Here is a 16,646-nt window from a genome sequence, read left to right as displayed (position 1 = left end):
CTATCTATCTATCTATCTATCTAACTATATATAACTATCTAACTTTATCTCTATACTGTCTGTCTCTCTCTATATATATATATCTGTCTGTCTCTATATATATATATAGATAGATATATATAAATATATATAAATATTAGTTATATTTTGATTTAGTTACTTAATACAAATTTAACTGTAATTAATATTAGATTTAATATTTATCAAACTTTAACTTTATATATTGATTCGGTATTATTAACGTAACCACATTTTTGGAAACATACATTTTTATTTAAGATATATAGCGTATTAAATTGTTCTTACCCTTATATGATATTAATTGTAGAAATCATTAGTGTCTGTTGAAATAGCTGCAGTATATTGCAAAGTAGGCAAATGACCAACACACATAATCAGAAACATGAAGCACATCTGGAAACGAGTGTTGTTTTCCTGTTTCCCTGCTTCCTAAACATCTGTAGAAAGGATTTAATTGTTCATTTTATGTTCAGTAATTCTCCAGAACACAACAACTTTCAATTTCTCTCTGTCTCTCTTCCATAGAAGATGTAACCGTGACAGCAGTGTGTGCCAACACCTGGGTCCTAGAACTGGCACATCTATATAGAATGCTTATTAATATTGATTACACTTGTATGTGATGAGTACAAATGTCAGCTGGGATAAAGGTACAGTGTATGAGCCGAACAGTGCCAGAGAGGGTTTACTCCTGGTGGTCCAGTTTCAGATATGAATTAGGACTTTAATAAAAAACTAATTTTCTTGCTGTTGCTTCTGTTATTTGCTGTCAGAGGAAGACAGAGCAATAAAGAGCGAACTCGTCTACTTACACTAGAAAATGCACTTTCTGTAGAAAATGCATGACTGCCAACAGCTGAGATGAATTGCTTGAAAGATCTGAAAGCTCAAATGCATTGCACTGCATTGCTGGAAAAAAAAAGAGGATGTAGCTGAAATGTAAAACTGGCAAAGTTGGAGACTAGACTGCATTAACTAAGGAAGCTGAGAGCTTAAATGCGTTGCTGGAAGGTGAATTGACGCGTTGCCAAAGCTGTTGAAATGAATTGCCTTTGTATGTTGAAAGAAGAAACGCTTTGTGTCATACCAGACACATGAGCTGCATTTCTTTGGAACATAAAATACAAAGAGAACAGAAATATACCGCATGAGAAAAAGGGGGGGGGGGCTGAACGGCACCGCACTGGAAACGCTGAAAGATAAGATGCATTAATCACAAGCATGTTCACATGGTGGAAATGAGTGAAGATGAAAGAAGAGAACAAAGCACTGAATGCTGAATCAGCATTCACACCGATTAACACTGTAACACAGACATGTAGCTGTTCTTTGATGCATGCACACAGATATTTACACACAAATATACATATGCACACATGTATTACCACACGTGTTGTGTTGGATACAAATGTATGCACCAAAACACAAGTAGGTCTATCTAAACATGCTGTACTTTTCAAAGTAATGAGAGCAGCCATGGTAAAATGCTGAATTTGTTACTGGATTGCATTTTTATTGACAGAGCAGGACTTTAAAGGCATGAATGAGTTGATATGTGACACTACAGAATAATGTCTTCGGCTCATTCACAGAGAAGTTGGCTGATCCAGTGTGGCGATCTACAACAGAGCTAGTATTGTTTAGAAGATGGTTTAGTCATGTGCAGCCTCAATATGGCTGTCACATTATAGCTAAAAAGTCAACATCAACCGTGTAATAAAAATTCATACCAATTTTACTTAACTGTATGGCATGCACAGACACCCCCTGACTTCCTACAGTATCTGCACTTTGTAAGTACAAAAAGTAGACCTTTGTGTGTTTCTGATTTATAATCAGACACTGATGTGGTGTCAACATCCGCAGCAAGGGGAAACAATCCTCCTCCTGTTGAAAGTGACACTGAGGGTCATAACATGAAGCTTAAGCACCCGCTGTCACACAAAGATACAGGATCCCTAGCAGAGGACGAGACACTGCAGAATGAACAAGAGGTAATCAGGATGAAAAACTCAAATGTTTATCATCCTGGTTATTGCCTTGTGCTTTCAGCGCTGCACGACCACTGTTGCTGTGCTCATTTCTCTGCACCATGAGTACAAAATGAATAAAACTCAGAGGAGGCTACAGACAGCAAAGTAAAAAGAACAAATGTCAGTTTTATTATTACATTCTTTCACAAATAAAATCATGTATATCATAATGTATTGGTTCACTTTGTCTAAAATAAAGTGCCATAACCCTCACATTGATTATATATTTATAATTTACAGTGTTACACACATTCACAGTCCACTGGCTCGTCCTTTTACAGATCATATTTTTTAAATTGTGACTATATAAGGGCTGTTATTTTGACACAATTGTGTGTCCTTGTACTTTGGTCTTTGCTCGTCACAGGTTGCCAAGCTCACCACAACGCAGGTGCCAGGAGTCAGAAATGTTTTCCTCTCAGCATATCAACCTACATGTATGAGGCCAGTAGTAGCTGTTGCTGTGGCTGGATGTAAAGATTTGCAGGTTACATAGAAAAAGGAGTCATTTAGCTGGAATCTATTATAAAATGCACTTATGTCCACACACACACACACACACACACACACAGATTACACCAAATAATTGAGCGACCTTTATTTCAACCATGGCCTACATTTTCACATTAAAGCACTGACCCGCTCTGATAGCAGAGAATCTAAATAGAAGTAGACCCCTCTCTGCATTTCAGTGCAGGAATCCCAGACAAATGAAATCCTGTCCGACCAGTAAAAACCTCTGAAACACAGAGGTGGAGGAGAGCTCTCTGCTGTGTGTGTAAACATGCCAGTGTATATGCTGCTGTATGTTGAGGAGGGGGAGAGATGGCAGCCTGCCACAGTGAACTCGCTGACCGGGCCCCCCTCCAGCTCCCTGAGCAGCGCTGAGGCCAGCTTTGGGATGGGAGCCAGTAGCAGCATAGCGAGGCTCAGGCACAGCTCAGCCCAGCCAACTGGAACACAGTCGCTATGTAGATTTCTGGGATCTTTCACAGTGTGTCAGATTACAGCGAGCCCTGTCCTCCCTGTTGCCTTGCAGGAGCATCTTCTGCCCACGATGCCATGCCACGGCCTTTTTTGGATCCACGTTTCGGTGCGAGGCACAGACTTGGCAGTAAATGACACACATTCAAGAGGATGTCCATTAGACACAGGCACCACATACAGAATACTACAGACTGCACAAACAGCCTGAGTACAAAAGGAAAGGTTTAACTAAGCTCTCTTCCATCATTGCTGAGGGTGTCGCTAACAGTCCAGCTTTCAGGAGAAACAATGCAAACTGGGGAGACCAGAGATTTCCAAATGTTTCTATTAAATGTGTTGCTTTTTTCAAAAACAAAAACAAGGTGTGCTAGAACTGTGTGGAGGATTTGGAAACAGTGGGAAACTGCTGCCATCTGCAGGGCATCCTCTACATTACAGGCTGCAGTAATTGTAAACAAATGTCTATTAAACATGAGATGAAAAAGAAAGCTCCATCAAATACACCAGTTTCTCATTTATAATAGATTTATGGAATGGTGTATCCAGACTTAATGTCTTAGTGCTTCCAAAAACCTGTTTTTGAAGCTAATAATAGATGCTCTATGTACTTTCCAAAGGAAAAAGTTACATCTTTTGACTTTTGTCAAAGCCAGAATGTCCTATAAAAAGAGTAATTGTGTCTCTATCAGAAAGCAACCAAACACCAATACTGTATGTATGTAGTGTTAGCGTCACTATCCACGCAATCATTATTCTCCATAACATTACAAAGGTTTTCAATAATTATGTTTAACATTAGAATACAGCATTAATACTAAAATCTAATCTTCTGTGCATAAACTAATACTAGAATTAAATCTCATCACAATAATGGACAGCGACAACTGGTTCAGAATTTCACAAATAAGGATTTTAAAGAATTTTATTGAAACAAAGATCAATTTCAGTCCCAGTCCCTTATGGTTTTCAAAAAGCGTGCTTTGGGTTTTAGCGCCAACATTTCATGACTCTTCTCCAAAGCCCTCTTTGCTTATACAGCAGCATGTATATACTGAAGAGAAAAGAAAAAAAAACAAACAAAAAAAACACTATACAACAGGTCATTTTGGCACAATCAGCTCATACAACGGTACTCCTGTGCTGGCATATCGTTACTTTCAAACAGTTTGCTCTCCATCGGATCAAAACATGTTTACTGATGAGCTCATTCACAATGGATTTGACCGTAATAAGAGGTGTAATACAGTAATCATGTTAGAATGCTTCTAGAAAACAAAATACCACAGTAAGAATGGTGAAAGGTGTCTTTCTTGTTAAAAGGTTGCAGTACTGGGCGATGCAAAGTGTTGATTCTGGTAAAAAGACCTTTACAAACTGTATGTTCCCTCACCCAGAACTCATCAAGTCCTGGCAGCATCGCTGTGATGAGTCTCGGAGCATTGGCCTTGATGTAGTGTTTGCATTAGTTGAGTGATATAATCTGAAACCTGGCATTACATTGAAACACTTGAGCCCAGTCGTGCAAAATCCCATCTGGAGCAAAGGAGCGTCCTCTGACTTCTCACAAGAAAACACTGAGAAAGATTCCACTGGATGATAAATTATGACAAAAGACATGATAAAAACAGGAAACCGAGAATACTGTGACATGTTCCTTTGCCAACATTTGGTAGAGCGTTTCGTTTCATCCCATTCGGTAAGCACTTTGGTATACATGCTGGTCAGAGCCATGTCGAATTGATTACATACCGATTCAGTTGGACTAGGCCTTTGCTTGGATTTTGATATCCGTGGGCAGTTTTTTTTTTTCTTCAAGTAAAGATACAAAGACTGTTCATTGTAACACATTCATAAAGCATGCACTCTGATGGACAAAGAGAAAAGTCGTTTGGACAAAACCCCCAGGTAACAGCAAGATCAGGAGAAAAAGTGCTGATTTTTCATATTCACATAAAAAGATCGATATAAGAAATGCATTCGCTGACTAAACTCGACTCGCTCCTTCATCGGGTTAAGTGTCCGATACAGCATTTCTGAATTGTCTACGGATCCGTCTAGTGGATCCGCCTTTGACGCAACGCTTCTCAGAAAGGGAGAGCTGATCCAGGAAATAGATTTCAGGTCAACCTCTGTGAATATTTGACATCACATTTGAAAAAGGCAAAAACTGGTCACAGGGGAGCCCTCCTTCTCCAAGAGGACAACACCTGGAAGATGATCAAGGATGGCTTCATCTTAACAGTCGTCTCAATGGACTATTCATGTGGGTCGATGAGCAGACAAAACAAAAAATTTGTTTTTAAAGACACTGTAAACACTATTTTAACATAACTAAAAATGTGACATTGATGGTAACTTAGGAGATATCAGATCTGTGACTACCTAATTTTTAAAAACATTTTGAAGATGGGAAAAAAAAAAAAGCCTGCAGATCTACATCCCCTGTCTGCATCATCTTACAATTAGAGGATCTTCTGAAGCATGAAGAGTATAACTGGAAATGAACTCTTCAGATAACCTTGAATCGTTCTATTGCTACAAAAGCCGTCATGACCTAACCTGGAAAGACAACCAATTAAGAACTAAATCTAGTTTTTCATTGATACGATATGATGAAACTAAGGACCACTGCTGTGACCGATGAACAAGCACTGCAGCTCGTCATGACTGAGTGAGGAGACCGTGTTCAAAGAAATCTACAGCTCAAGAGTGACTGGAAACTTTCACACATGTCCCCTCTGTTAAGACATCTGCACATGATTTTTAGAAAAGAAAAGCCAAGCGCACAAACTTGCGTCTGACTAGGTGCGTTTAGAGGCATCGTTTTGATTTAATCAACAGTAATATCTGCATCTCTTCAAAAAAAAAAAAAAAAAAATCAACGCCAACAGCTTGACAATTAGATGGGCAAGGCAGCTTCTGAATAAAATACTGGCTGACATTCAAGATGCGAGGACAGAAAATAAGAGACAGCTTTTAAGTACTGATATTGAGGAGTGTAGAACAGACTCAGCNNCCCCCCCCCCCCCCCCTCCCAGTTAAGTGTCAAAAAATAAATAAAAGAAAAACCGAGAGATAAATTCAACGTCACAACCATTCGATTCAGTATATGGGGAAATTCACTTAAGTTTTCTTTACTCAAAAAACAAATTAGTTGCATTTGGCGTACAATCTGCAGTTTTCATCTCAGTGCCCCCTTTCTCTCCGGTTTCAAAAACAGAAAAGATTATTCGCATATCTCCCAAGAAAGTGGGAAAGTTTCCATGTTTGACTCTTTCAGACCTCTGTGCACTATAAGCAGGGTGGGCTGTAGAGAAAAACAAAGCCACGCAGAACCGTTTTTTCCTGGATGCATTGTAACTACACAGACGGACCTGGCCACACCAGGCACAACCCCATCCTCCAAAAAGAAAAAGAAAAAAAAAAAGAAAAAAAAAGTAAAGAGAAAGAAGATTGTGTGTCCTGCTTAGTCCTCACTAGAGCCTTTGGCCCCAATGAGGGGAATCCTCCCTTCATGGCATCTTTCATGAGAACGTTTTATTTTAGCACAAGCAGAATCCAGAGTTTTCCTTTATCTGCTTGGTTTCCAGAGATAACAGGGAAACAATGTCTACTAACTACTTTAAAAGTTGCTGTTGATCGTACTTGGCAATAAGTCTCTTTATATGTGCCAGTTTGTTGTGTAGATATTCACAGCGGTTCTTCTCTTGACTATAGTTTGGATTAGTCTGCAAGGGATATGAGAAAGCACAGAGTCACAATCTGATGATCTACTTGGATACTTTATGCCATCAAACTCAGTTGTAGTGGGACTTAAACTTACCTTTTTTATTTTATGATACTCTTGAAGTATCTGATTGTGGATTGTCTATGAAGAGAAGACACAAAAATGGGTGTGATTAAAACTGATGTCCTGTAAAATGAATCAGTAAAATAAAATAGGACATTTTATTATTAGTTCCTCAAGATATTTTCTAACAAAATAACAGATTAGTGTGCAACCTACCTTGTACTTGTCTGTGCCTTGGTGGAGCTGTTTCAGCTCATTGTCAAGCACCGTGAACTGCCGGGTGATGCCCTCTATCCGAGCATGCAAACCCCGGTACTCACTGTACTCAGCATTGAAATCGTTTTTATACCTCTGACGTTGCTCCGGAGAGCCGATCACTGTGTACTTCCTAAGAGTGAAATAAGAGAAAATCTTCGTGAAAAGAGATTGAGAGAAAGTCACAGTACGAGTAACTCAAGTGAGAGGAATAATGGTAATTAGACCAATTAAATGAATGAATCCCAGAGGTTTTCATAGTCACTGTGGACTGTGCTTCCCTAACAACTCTGGTCACAAAGCCCATTGAGCTACTGAGGGTTACAAGCTGAACCCTGTTTTCTAGCAGTGCCTGTTTGCAATGTACACATGCACGTACAGACAAACATCACTGGATCACTTTGAAAACAAATCTTAAAACCTGATGATTCTCAAGCAAGTTCTGGAGTATTGCTGCTATAAGTGGGCCAAATTACAATAACAAACCTGTTGTTTTTAATGCACCCGTCTCTTTCACCTCACACGTCTCTCTCTCTCTCTCTCCGTGCTCCCCCCTAGGGAGGCCTAACAGTCTCCAATTTATTTATTTATTCCAATGAATTTTAGGAGAATTCAAACTCTTAGCGAGCAGCACAGCTGTATAATCTATCGAGATTTAGAATTGTTGAATACTCACAATAAATAGTCTGCCACCTCAGGTGATGACAAAGGAATACTGGTACTGTTGCACATTCCATTCAGATCTGAAACAAGATTTAGAAAATGTCATTAATAAGTTAAGTTAACTCCACAGAGTCTCTGTGTAAAACACACCACAAAGAGATCATTATTTCTAATTCGTTATCACATCATTCATCTCATAAATGTGCAATCCTCTAAAGATGTTATCTGCCAGTTGGATTCATGTGTGTGTATTTGAGCTTATTGAAGGCATAAAGCTGAACAGCAGGGGTCTCCATTCAATCAGTGAGTCACATACTGGTCACATGATGCAGCACCTACTCACAGTGATGACTAACTGGTGTCCATCCACATATGAAGCACTACTTTTATTCAGAAAACTCTCATCTGTTGCAAGAGCTGTGAAACTGAAGTAAGTAAAACATTTTGTACAGGAGAAGAAAAAGATGTGTGCGTGCGTTGTGCTCACCTGTGCTTTTGTGTGGAATACTGTTGCTTTTGAGGCTTGCTGGGCTCATCTCACAGGCTCTGTTAGGCTCAGGCACACGCTCCTCACGACTCTTCCTCTCCTTCTCTTTCTCCTTCTCTTGCGCCTTTTCTCTCACTCTCTCCCTGTCTTTGCTCTTCTCCTTGTCTTTATGCTTTTTTGACTTCTTCCTGGACTTGTTGTTGCAGGATGAAGGACTCTTGTCCCGAGGCCCCTCCAGAACCATGTGTCCAGGAGATGATGTGCCAATGCTGGGTGCAGGGAGTATCGTTGGGCCCGAGAGAAACGAAGGCGGTTGGCTGAGCCTCTCGGACACTGCTGTTTCCTGAGAGTCACAGTCTCTCCCGTTGTGGCTGGAGTCGTTGCTGACATCCGACAGTGCTTCAAATGGACGAGGGATGTCCAGCACAGGGAGCTGCTGGGAGCTGGACGTCATGCCGCCGTCTGACATAGAAACCGCGACTGCTGCCTGCGGTCCACCTGCCTCTCCTCTCCCGTTGGTGGAGCCGAGCTTGCCATTGACTGGGGCTGTTGCAGCCTTGCTGGCGAGGTGCGATATCCTGGGCTTTTTGTTGGCAAGGGGGTCGATGAAGTCAGCAGCGGGCCGTTTCTGGCAGAAAAATAGCAGTTTTAGTAGCAGAACCTAAGATAGGGTTCAGTATGAATTCAATTCACCCCAGAACAAGTGAGAGGAAAACTGCAGTTCAGGTCAGAGCAAACAAAAATTGTTTGAGCTGTGGAGGACAAGGGAGTGTCTAGTACATGCACATAGATGGAGAAAGCAACACAAAGAAAGAAGGAGTACAAAGAAAAGAGTATTAGAGGATCTGTATTCTCAGTAGCACTGAGACTATGATGACTGTGCTGTCTTTTCACAATACCAGGGATTACATTACAGACGAGCCCCGTTTGACCCAGCCCACACTAATGTTTTTGGGAGTGGCTGACCCAGTCACTGTGTGTTGGCTGTCCCAACAGGAGGACTTTGGGGTTCTGAAACAACAACGAAAGCCAACGAGGAACAATTTTGAAAATATTTTCTTCTTGGTTTTGGCCCTCCATCCATGCTAATTAGTCTGTTGCTATATAAAAACAAGGGGTGCTATTGTCAGGAAGCCAAATTTAATCTGAAGTTGGGCTGAGATCCGCAGTCCCACTTCAGATGATGGCAGTAATGAGCAATTTTATTTTTCTCCCTAACAAAGGATGGAGATTGTACCTTTTGATTCTGTGAATGGAAACCCTGACTGGAAAAAAATGACAAGAAATGTAATGCTAGAAGGGACGGAAGTTATTTCCAGATTTATCCGTCTTTGTGTGGACATGGTCTCACCCTGTTTGCCTTGCAGCTCTCCCTGATTCACCCCTCACCTATGTGAAGTTTACACACAGCTTTACCTGGTGTGGTGCTCTCATTTTTAATACCAGTGAATCTAAAAAAGAGCCTGGGGTACTGTTTGCTTGTGCGCTGTGTTTACTGAGGGAGGGAGCGGAAAGGAAGGAACATACAGTAGGTGTCTGAGGTGAGAGGAATCTGAGCGGAAGGAGCTATTAATATAACAGAGCAGCTCCTCCTTCCTCTACCTAATGGAAGTGTAAACAATGGGTAAACTCAGGAGTCTGGGCTGACCTAAAAAGAGAGCAGCAGGACAAGGAATATGATAAAATGAATTATGCAATCAGGATGAAGAAGAGTTTCACTTAAATAAAGTTTTCCGTGGTGGCTATTTTGGTTTAATAGTAGTCTAGCAAACAATGTATAGTTGTTCAAATGTTCTTGAAGAGCTCATAACTGAGTAAGTTAATATGGGTCAACTGGAACCAGTTCAGAAAACGTGTACTGTAAAAGCACTTTTCAATTCACTAAAATTAGAGAGGAAACACAAATCGGTTTGGAAGAAGCCAGATAATTTAGAAAGCCTCACTGGGAAACCACCAGACTGCAGAGACAACCCAGTTAGCAGGCTGTAGTGTTTGGTAAACTGGTGGAAATGTGGAAAAAAAATCCAATACACAGTTTTGTTTCAATTCCCCTATCATTCTACTGGATCAGCTGAAACGGCTGAAGGCAAACAAGCTCTGGTTAAAAATTAACTATGCAGAGTGTATTTACACTCTACTGAATTAACATCAAGCAGTTTGAGAGTTTCAAAATTAATTCTGCCCAGAAATGAATAAAATTAAGAAATAACTGCACCGTTGAATTCCCATGGCCAAAAAATATCTGAAAAATCGGTATACTGTGATGTGTAACGTCAACCTCTTACAAATCTGAAATATAAGAATATATGATCATCACTATCCGCAGTGGAGGAGGAGTTACTGTACAACTGGAAAGCTCACCTGAGATGGGGAGCTGCCGGCCAGCTCTTTGGGCGGGCTCTCCAGTGGAGGGGCAGAACTGTTCTGGGCCTGGCTCTGTTTCCTAAGATGGTGAACACACACACATACACACACACATACACACACACATACACATACACATACACACACATACACACACACACACACACACAACACCCATACCACACACACACCACATCACAAGCACACACACACACACACACACATACACACACACATACACATACACACACACACATACACACATACACAACACAGGAAAGCTTAATATCATTTCTGCACGATCTAAACTGTAAACTGCATAACAGCACTACAGGAACATTACTTTATCTATCTAACTACTGTTAAGGTGACCACAGCATTTCCATTGGTGCCAATGTGTCAACGTTGAAGGCTTCAACTAAATCTGATTGTTTTGCCAGTGTAAGTGTAGCTTACTTGTTTGACGAGACACTTCGGGACATACACCAAAGGCTAAAGCCGTCACGGAATTTGTTACAAAATGTATTTGCAGCGAGTTATGCTCATAGAGCCGGAAAATACTCAAAGACATGTCTTTCGAGCAAAACTAGAAAATACGCAGCTGCCATTTCTTTAGTGACAGGCTAATTCTATATGTAAGGACAGTAAAAACAAGTTACAACAGTTGCTTTGTGAAGATGAGTGGGAAGCTACAACAACAGAGCAAAGGAGGACCTACTTGACAGAGCAGCGTTTTATCAAAACCACACTTCATTTCGAAAAATGGACAAGGCAAAACTTCATTAAATAATTAAATCTGTTCACAAGTTTTGTACCAGTTTAACAGTCTTTGTTGTTTTTTTAAATACATAAATTCTGCTGTACAGAAGACCAAGTATAATCTCACATTGCTGCGTGTTTATTTAATGGTAGAACAATTTGGCAGCTAGTTCAGTACAAGTGAGAAAGTGGCATGACACTCTGCTGTGACCGAGAGAAAGCGAGAGAGAAAGAATATGGTACTGCAGCTCATTCTAGGTGTGGATGTTGTATTGAGGGTTTCTCCATAAGCACACTACAAAGGTGTCTACAAAGGTTAGTCAATGGGATCGGGAACATACCACATCTGTTTTCACACCACTCTATCCCTGACCACCTCCATTAGAGGCTTCAGTAACTGCGCTGTGTTCCCACCTGTATTTAAAGTTGTCCACTTGTGATCAAGTCAGCCAAAACACATCTTAGCGCCAGGTGTGAACGGAGACTCAGATTGATTATGATGCACTAAACTCTGACCTCATTATGCACCAGATTAATCTGTACAGCACAAGTGTCAAAACAAAAAAAGCTGTGCTAATATACAGCTACCCAACCAAGATAAACAGTGCGTGACCAACATTATAATCTAAAATGTAAAATGACACTTTTCACATTGCAGAGATGCTGCTGCCACCGTTGATGACATTATCAGAAGGGGGCATTTGGATACATTAAGCCCCACCCAAGTTCAATCAGGGGGTGTGTGTGTGTGTGTGTTGGAGACAGCTCCTGCCTGTGTATCTGACTACGAGTGAGACAGCAGGCCGGCCGATATGGCTGAACCTTGGACCGGTGCCACCTCACACACGGATCAGCATGTGCTAGAACAGTGTTGCATCATGTGCGTTCCAATCATGTTGCTGTGCTACTCCTGCGTGACTGACTGCATTAGCTCAAAACTCTGGAGGAGCTGGGGAGGGGGGGGGGAGGAGATGTTAGGTGGGAGGCTGTGTTTATTAGTCAGCTGTTAAACTCACAAACAGAGCTCAAAGTACAATAAAAAAAAGAGAGACACACGCAAATAGAGTGCAAGTATGTGTGCATATGCATGTCTTTACATTCAAAATAAATACATTTGTGAAATGTTTTTTAAATTTGCCAGAAGGGCTTTAGGTTTCTACCAGAACTGCCCTTCAAAAGCCCAATACAACACAAAACAAAACATACTATAAAACTATGCCAGTAGCAGTCTTAGCAAAAGCCACTTCAGGTATGTACGGCAGTAAAGGTTGCAGTGTTATTGCATTGCACTGCATTACATCATCATCAACTGTGTTTCTATTATTCTGGTCACTCAGTGTTAACACCGTTTCTGCCTCTACAGTTGCACCACAGGTGAAACTAAGCTTATCATGAATAGGAGCTGTTCTTGAGTCCACTACGTAAACACAAGCCGAGGACCAAGCATTGCTGCCTGGTCTATATATAGCTAGCTGGGAGCTTGCTTTTCCTTAGTGTCCCAGATCCTGAGAAACCAGATTTTTCCACTGGGAAGAAGGCCAGCAGCTCATGCTGTCAACAAATACAACACTTAGACAAAATTCAGTGGAGCACACAGAAATCTTTCTGGGGACACACAAGACACACCTGCCATTCTAACAAATACAAGAAGTGGGTTTAGTTTTTCACACCCACAATCCATAATTTCAAGCACGCAGAAGTCAATCCAATAAAGTCCTATATATTCTAATCATATCTCATAAACTATAATGGCCTCAGTCGACACAAACAAACAAGGTGCAGTTCGTAGTGTCATAAGTCTGTACTACACAACACCTTGTCTGTAACTTCAGAAAAGTCTACATGTATAAAATAGATCAGATATATCAAAGTATATAAATATAAAAATTTGTTACTTTATAAATGCAATCCACTGCTTTAGCATCAATATTTGTTGCTGAGAAGCTAAAGGGACCTCAGGCTGCCAGTATGCTACATCACACAAGACCAATTCACCAAACAATCCAAAATGACCTCCCCACTGAATAATGACTCACAACATCGTCCGTGAAATATAGAACTGAAAATACGCACATTACACAAATCTAAAAACATATGTACATTTACATGCACTTCACTGAAGATTCGCCACCTAACATGTTCTCTACATTTACATTTACATACATGCTCTAAATGTATGGCTGATGAGAAACACTATCAGAATAGGATGACATATGGGTTTTAAATGAGTGAGTAATCTGTGTACCTAAACAGGATTCTCTTGAGAATCTGCTGGTCTCCTTCTGTGTAGCCCGGCCAGTCCTTCTGAATTTCCTTATACAAAAAGTCCTTCAATGTGAAGGCGTTGTCTTTCCCATTCAGGTTCGCCACCTAGGAAACGAGAAAAAGAGGCATGTGTGAGTCTACTTGCCTCCGCAGTTGAGGATGATCAGAAGGGATATCCTCACTGTGAGCGACTTAAGGTGACAATACTGACTGAGGCACTAAGTGTGTGTGTGTGTGTGTGTGTGTGTTGTGTGTGTTGTGTGTGTGTGTGTGTGTGTGTGTGTGTGTGTGTGTTTGTTGTGTGTGTGTGTGTGTATAACCTGTTGCAGGTGGCTATCCAGGGAGTCCTTGTCTAATGGCAGGAGGCCATCTTTCTGCAACCTCAGGATCAGCTCAGGCTTTTTGTAAGGCTTGAGGGCCAACAGGTGTACGAGGCGCTCCCGGAGCGGCCTGTGCTGAGGTGTGCCCTTCTTTAGCGTACTGCTAGAGATGATGACGGGCCGAGACGTCCTCCGTAACGGGGCAATGTCTGACAGGCCAGGTGCCGGTTTCCGGATCTGGACCTTCTTACCTGAGGAGTTACAGAAGTGAAGGAAGAGTTTAGCTGGACAAGGAATAGTCAATGTCACCCCAGTAAACAATTTCACTCATCTTACCAACTAGTTTTTGCACGTAAATCTTCTACAGAACAATTAGCTTGTACAGTTTACTTTAATTTCTAAGTTGTGATGAGAATTTAAATTACAGGAGGGATTTTGTCTACTGCTGAAACAGAAGTGCTGGTAGAAAAAGATAGATTTTTTGGCTGGCACCCAGCACTTGCTTGTATTCTTAAAATACAGAAAATAACTATAATCTTAGCAAGAAAAATACATTTGTTTCTGTCAACAGCCTTTAACTCAGTGAGTGATAATGGCTGAGAACTTGCAGATGACTCATAAAAGATGTGTCTTGCACTAATCTTTACTGCTGCCACGTCCACCCGAACTCACCTTCCATTACAAACATCAGCTATTATCATCTTCTCCCTCTGAGACCTGGTTTCAGGTGATTCAGATGAATCCTGTTTTGCCTCCTACTAAGACCGAAACATTCTTCGGCTCCACAGCACTCAGACTGGACTAAACACTTTTTGACTCACTGCAGAACAGTGAATAGGCTGGATTTATTTCTTTTAAGGTTATGAGGCAGTACCTGCTGTGGTTTTGTACTGCAGCTGTAGCATGATGTGTTTTATAGTTCAGGTCGGAGACCAAAACAAGAGGTCAGAAAGTTGATGTGTTATGCCCGGGGACATTTCTGCCTCTGTGTGTTTAAATGACATTCATGGGATCGGGGAGAAAAGAGGATCAGTGTGCATGTGGCACATTATATGCTTGGCCACAGAGGAAGCAACCACCATCAAATTCAATAAAGTCCTGGTTACAGATGAGGCATGCTGGCAGTGCGCTGGACCTCTGCCATTCAGCCCCAGACCCAAACAACCTGTCTGGTGCAATGTGAACCCATTCACCAGCAGAGAAGGGCTACACAAACACGTGGGCCAATTGGATGTTTGCAGGGTACAGAAACTCTTCCAGTCCCTTCATGCCTGTTAACTCCAAACACCTTTATGGAAATATCGATTTCCCCATCATCCAAAAGCTAAGTTATTAAATACGGGTCTTTGCAAGTGCAAGACTGAGAAAATGATGCATGTTGAGTGGTCTGCATGTCGCCTCACCTACGTATCTCCCACCAGGTTTGATGACAATGGCACTCCTACTGCGAGTCTCCTCCTCAACCTGGGCCATGCTCTCCCTGGCCTTCTGGTAGGAGTCGTCTGTGGCACATACTGTAATCTTGTCCTGGATCCCACCCAAACAATCCAGCTGAATGCTCCCTTCACTGCCAAAACAAAGACGAGACGGTGAGAAGAAGAAGACAGGGATAGAGAGGGAGAGAGAAATAGACAGGAAGCAAACCAATATCATGTTATTTTTTAGAGGATGGTACCTTAAAATACTCAACATAAATCCACCACTACAAGTTCATTCTCAGCATTAACCCTAATTCTTTCACTATTTGCAATAACCCATCCCCTAACTGTGCATTCCTGCCCAGATGAGATCCATTAAACACCCTGAGGGCACAACTATTATTTTTTCAATTTCCATCCAACTGTGGGTTCCCACAGTACGACTCATTGCCGCATCAAATCCCATTCTTTCCTGACTTTCCGGCTCTCTTTGATTCCCCTCCACTTTGATGAGGATTTGGCAGAAAATGAGATGGTGCTGGCGCAGTCAGTGGAAGCTGAGCTCTGTCATTTGGGTTTTAGATTGGAGCTTGAGGTTGATTAGGATCCAGTCAGAGATGTGGATGAACTCCACCTGACCCACTTGTTAAAAATATTTTCAGTATAATGGGGTCAGAAACTTGACAGTCAGAGAAGCAGAAGGTTCTTGTTGTTCCCCATTCTGTTTCTCTACTTCCTTCCTCTTCAACACAGACATCTGGTCCTATTCACTTGAATCAGTAAACACATTTTTTGCATACGTTAGGCTGGAGAAGGCATGCAGGATTAGTTTAATGGCTACATGCACAGAGAGAGATGGATCTACATCATAAGAAGGTCTTATGTCATTGAACTGCTACTGCAGAGACAGACAACACTTGCAGCAGGAACAAGTTCCAAAATTATTAACTCTAAAATGTATTTGAACACTACTCATACTTCATTTTAAGTTAGACTGTTACTGTAAAACTTCATTCTTCTTCAAAAACGTATTTTGTTTTATAATTAGAAGAAGAAGATATACTTTATTGATCCCCTAGGGGGAAATTGTTTTTTTCACTCTTTTTTTCCACACACACGCACACGCACACGCACACAAGGACACGCAAAGGGTAGGGATGGTGGAGTGATGGGGCTGCCGTGTTACCAGCACCTCATGAGCAGGTTTCGGGGTTAGGTTGCCTTGCTCAAGGGCACCTCGGCAGTGCACAGGAGGTGAAACTGGCAGCTCTCCAGCTACCAGTA

The 16,646-nt window shown here is 41.4% G+C and overlaps 1 protein-coding gene across 2 annotated transcripts in view; it reads right to left on the bottom strand.

Moving 5' to 3' along the window:
* Nucleotides 1-3,929: 3,929 nt before the first annotated feature.
* ell (elongation factor RNA polymerase II) overlaps nucleotides 3,930-16,646 on the bottom strand; it is a 35,038-nt gene continuing 22,321 nt past the window's right edge. For both annotated transcript variants that reach the window (XM_035652706.1, XM_035652707.1), the window contains 9 exons: nucleotides 15,348-15,511; nucleotides 13,945-14,195; nucleotides 13,605-13,729; nucleotides 10,598-10,679; nucleotides 8,237-8,864; nucleotides 7,763-7,829; nucleotides 7,048-7,219; nucleotides 6,865-6,909; nucleotides 3,930-6,769 (listed from right to left, as the gene is read on the bottom strand). In XM_035652706.1, the coding sequence (XP_035508599.1) occupies nucleotides 6,659-6,769; nucleotides 6,865-6,909; nucleotides 7,048-7,219; nucleotides 7,763-7,829; nucleotides 8,237-8,864; nucleotides 10,598-10,679; nucleotides 13,605-13,729; nucleotides 13,945-14,195; nucleotides 15,348-15,511 (1,645 nt within the window). In that variant the 3' untranslated portion in view covers nucleotides 3,930-6,658. The remainder of the gene's footprint in view (nucleotides 6,770-6,864; nucleotides 6,910-7,047; nucleotides 7,220-7,762; nucleotides 7,830-8,236; nucleotides 8,865-10,597; nucleotides 10,680-13,604; nucleotides 13,730-13,944; nucleotides 14,196-15,347; nucleotides 15,512-16,646) is intronic.

Source organism: Morone saxatilis, unplaced genomic scaffold, assembly GCF_004916995.1.
Source record: "Morone saxatilis isolate NCDOM2014 unplaced genomic scaffold, NCSU_SB_2.0 Contig12, whole genome shotgun sequence".
Classification (NCBI taxonomy): domain Eukaryota; kingdom Metazoa; phylum Chordata; class Actinopteri; family Moronidae; genus Morone; species Morone saxatilis.
This window is presented reverse-complemented; position numbering and strand designations above follow the sequence as displayed.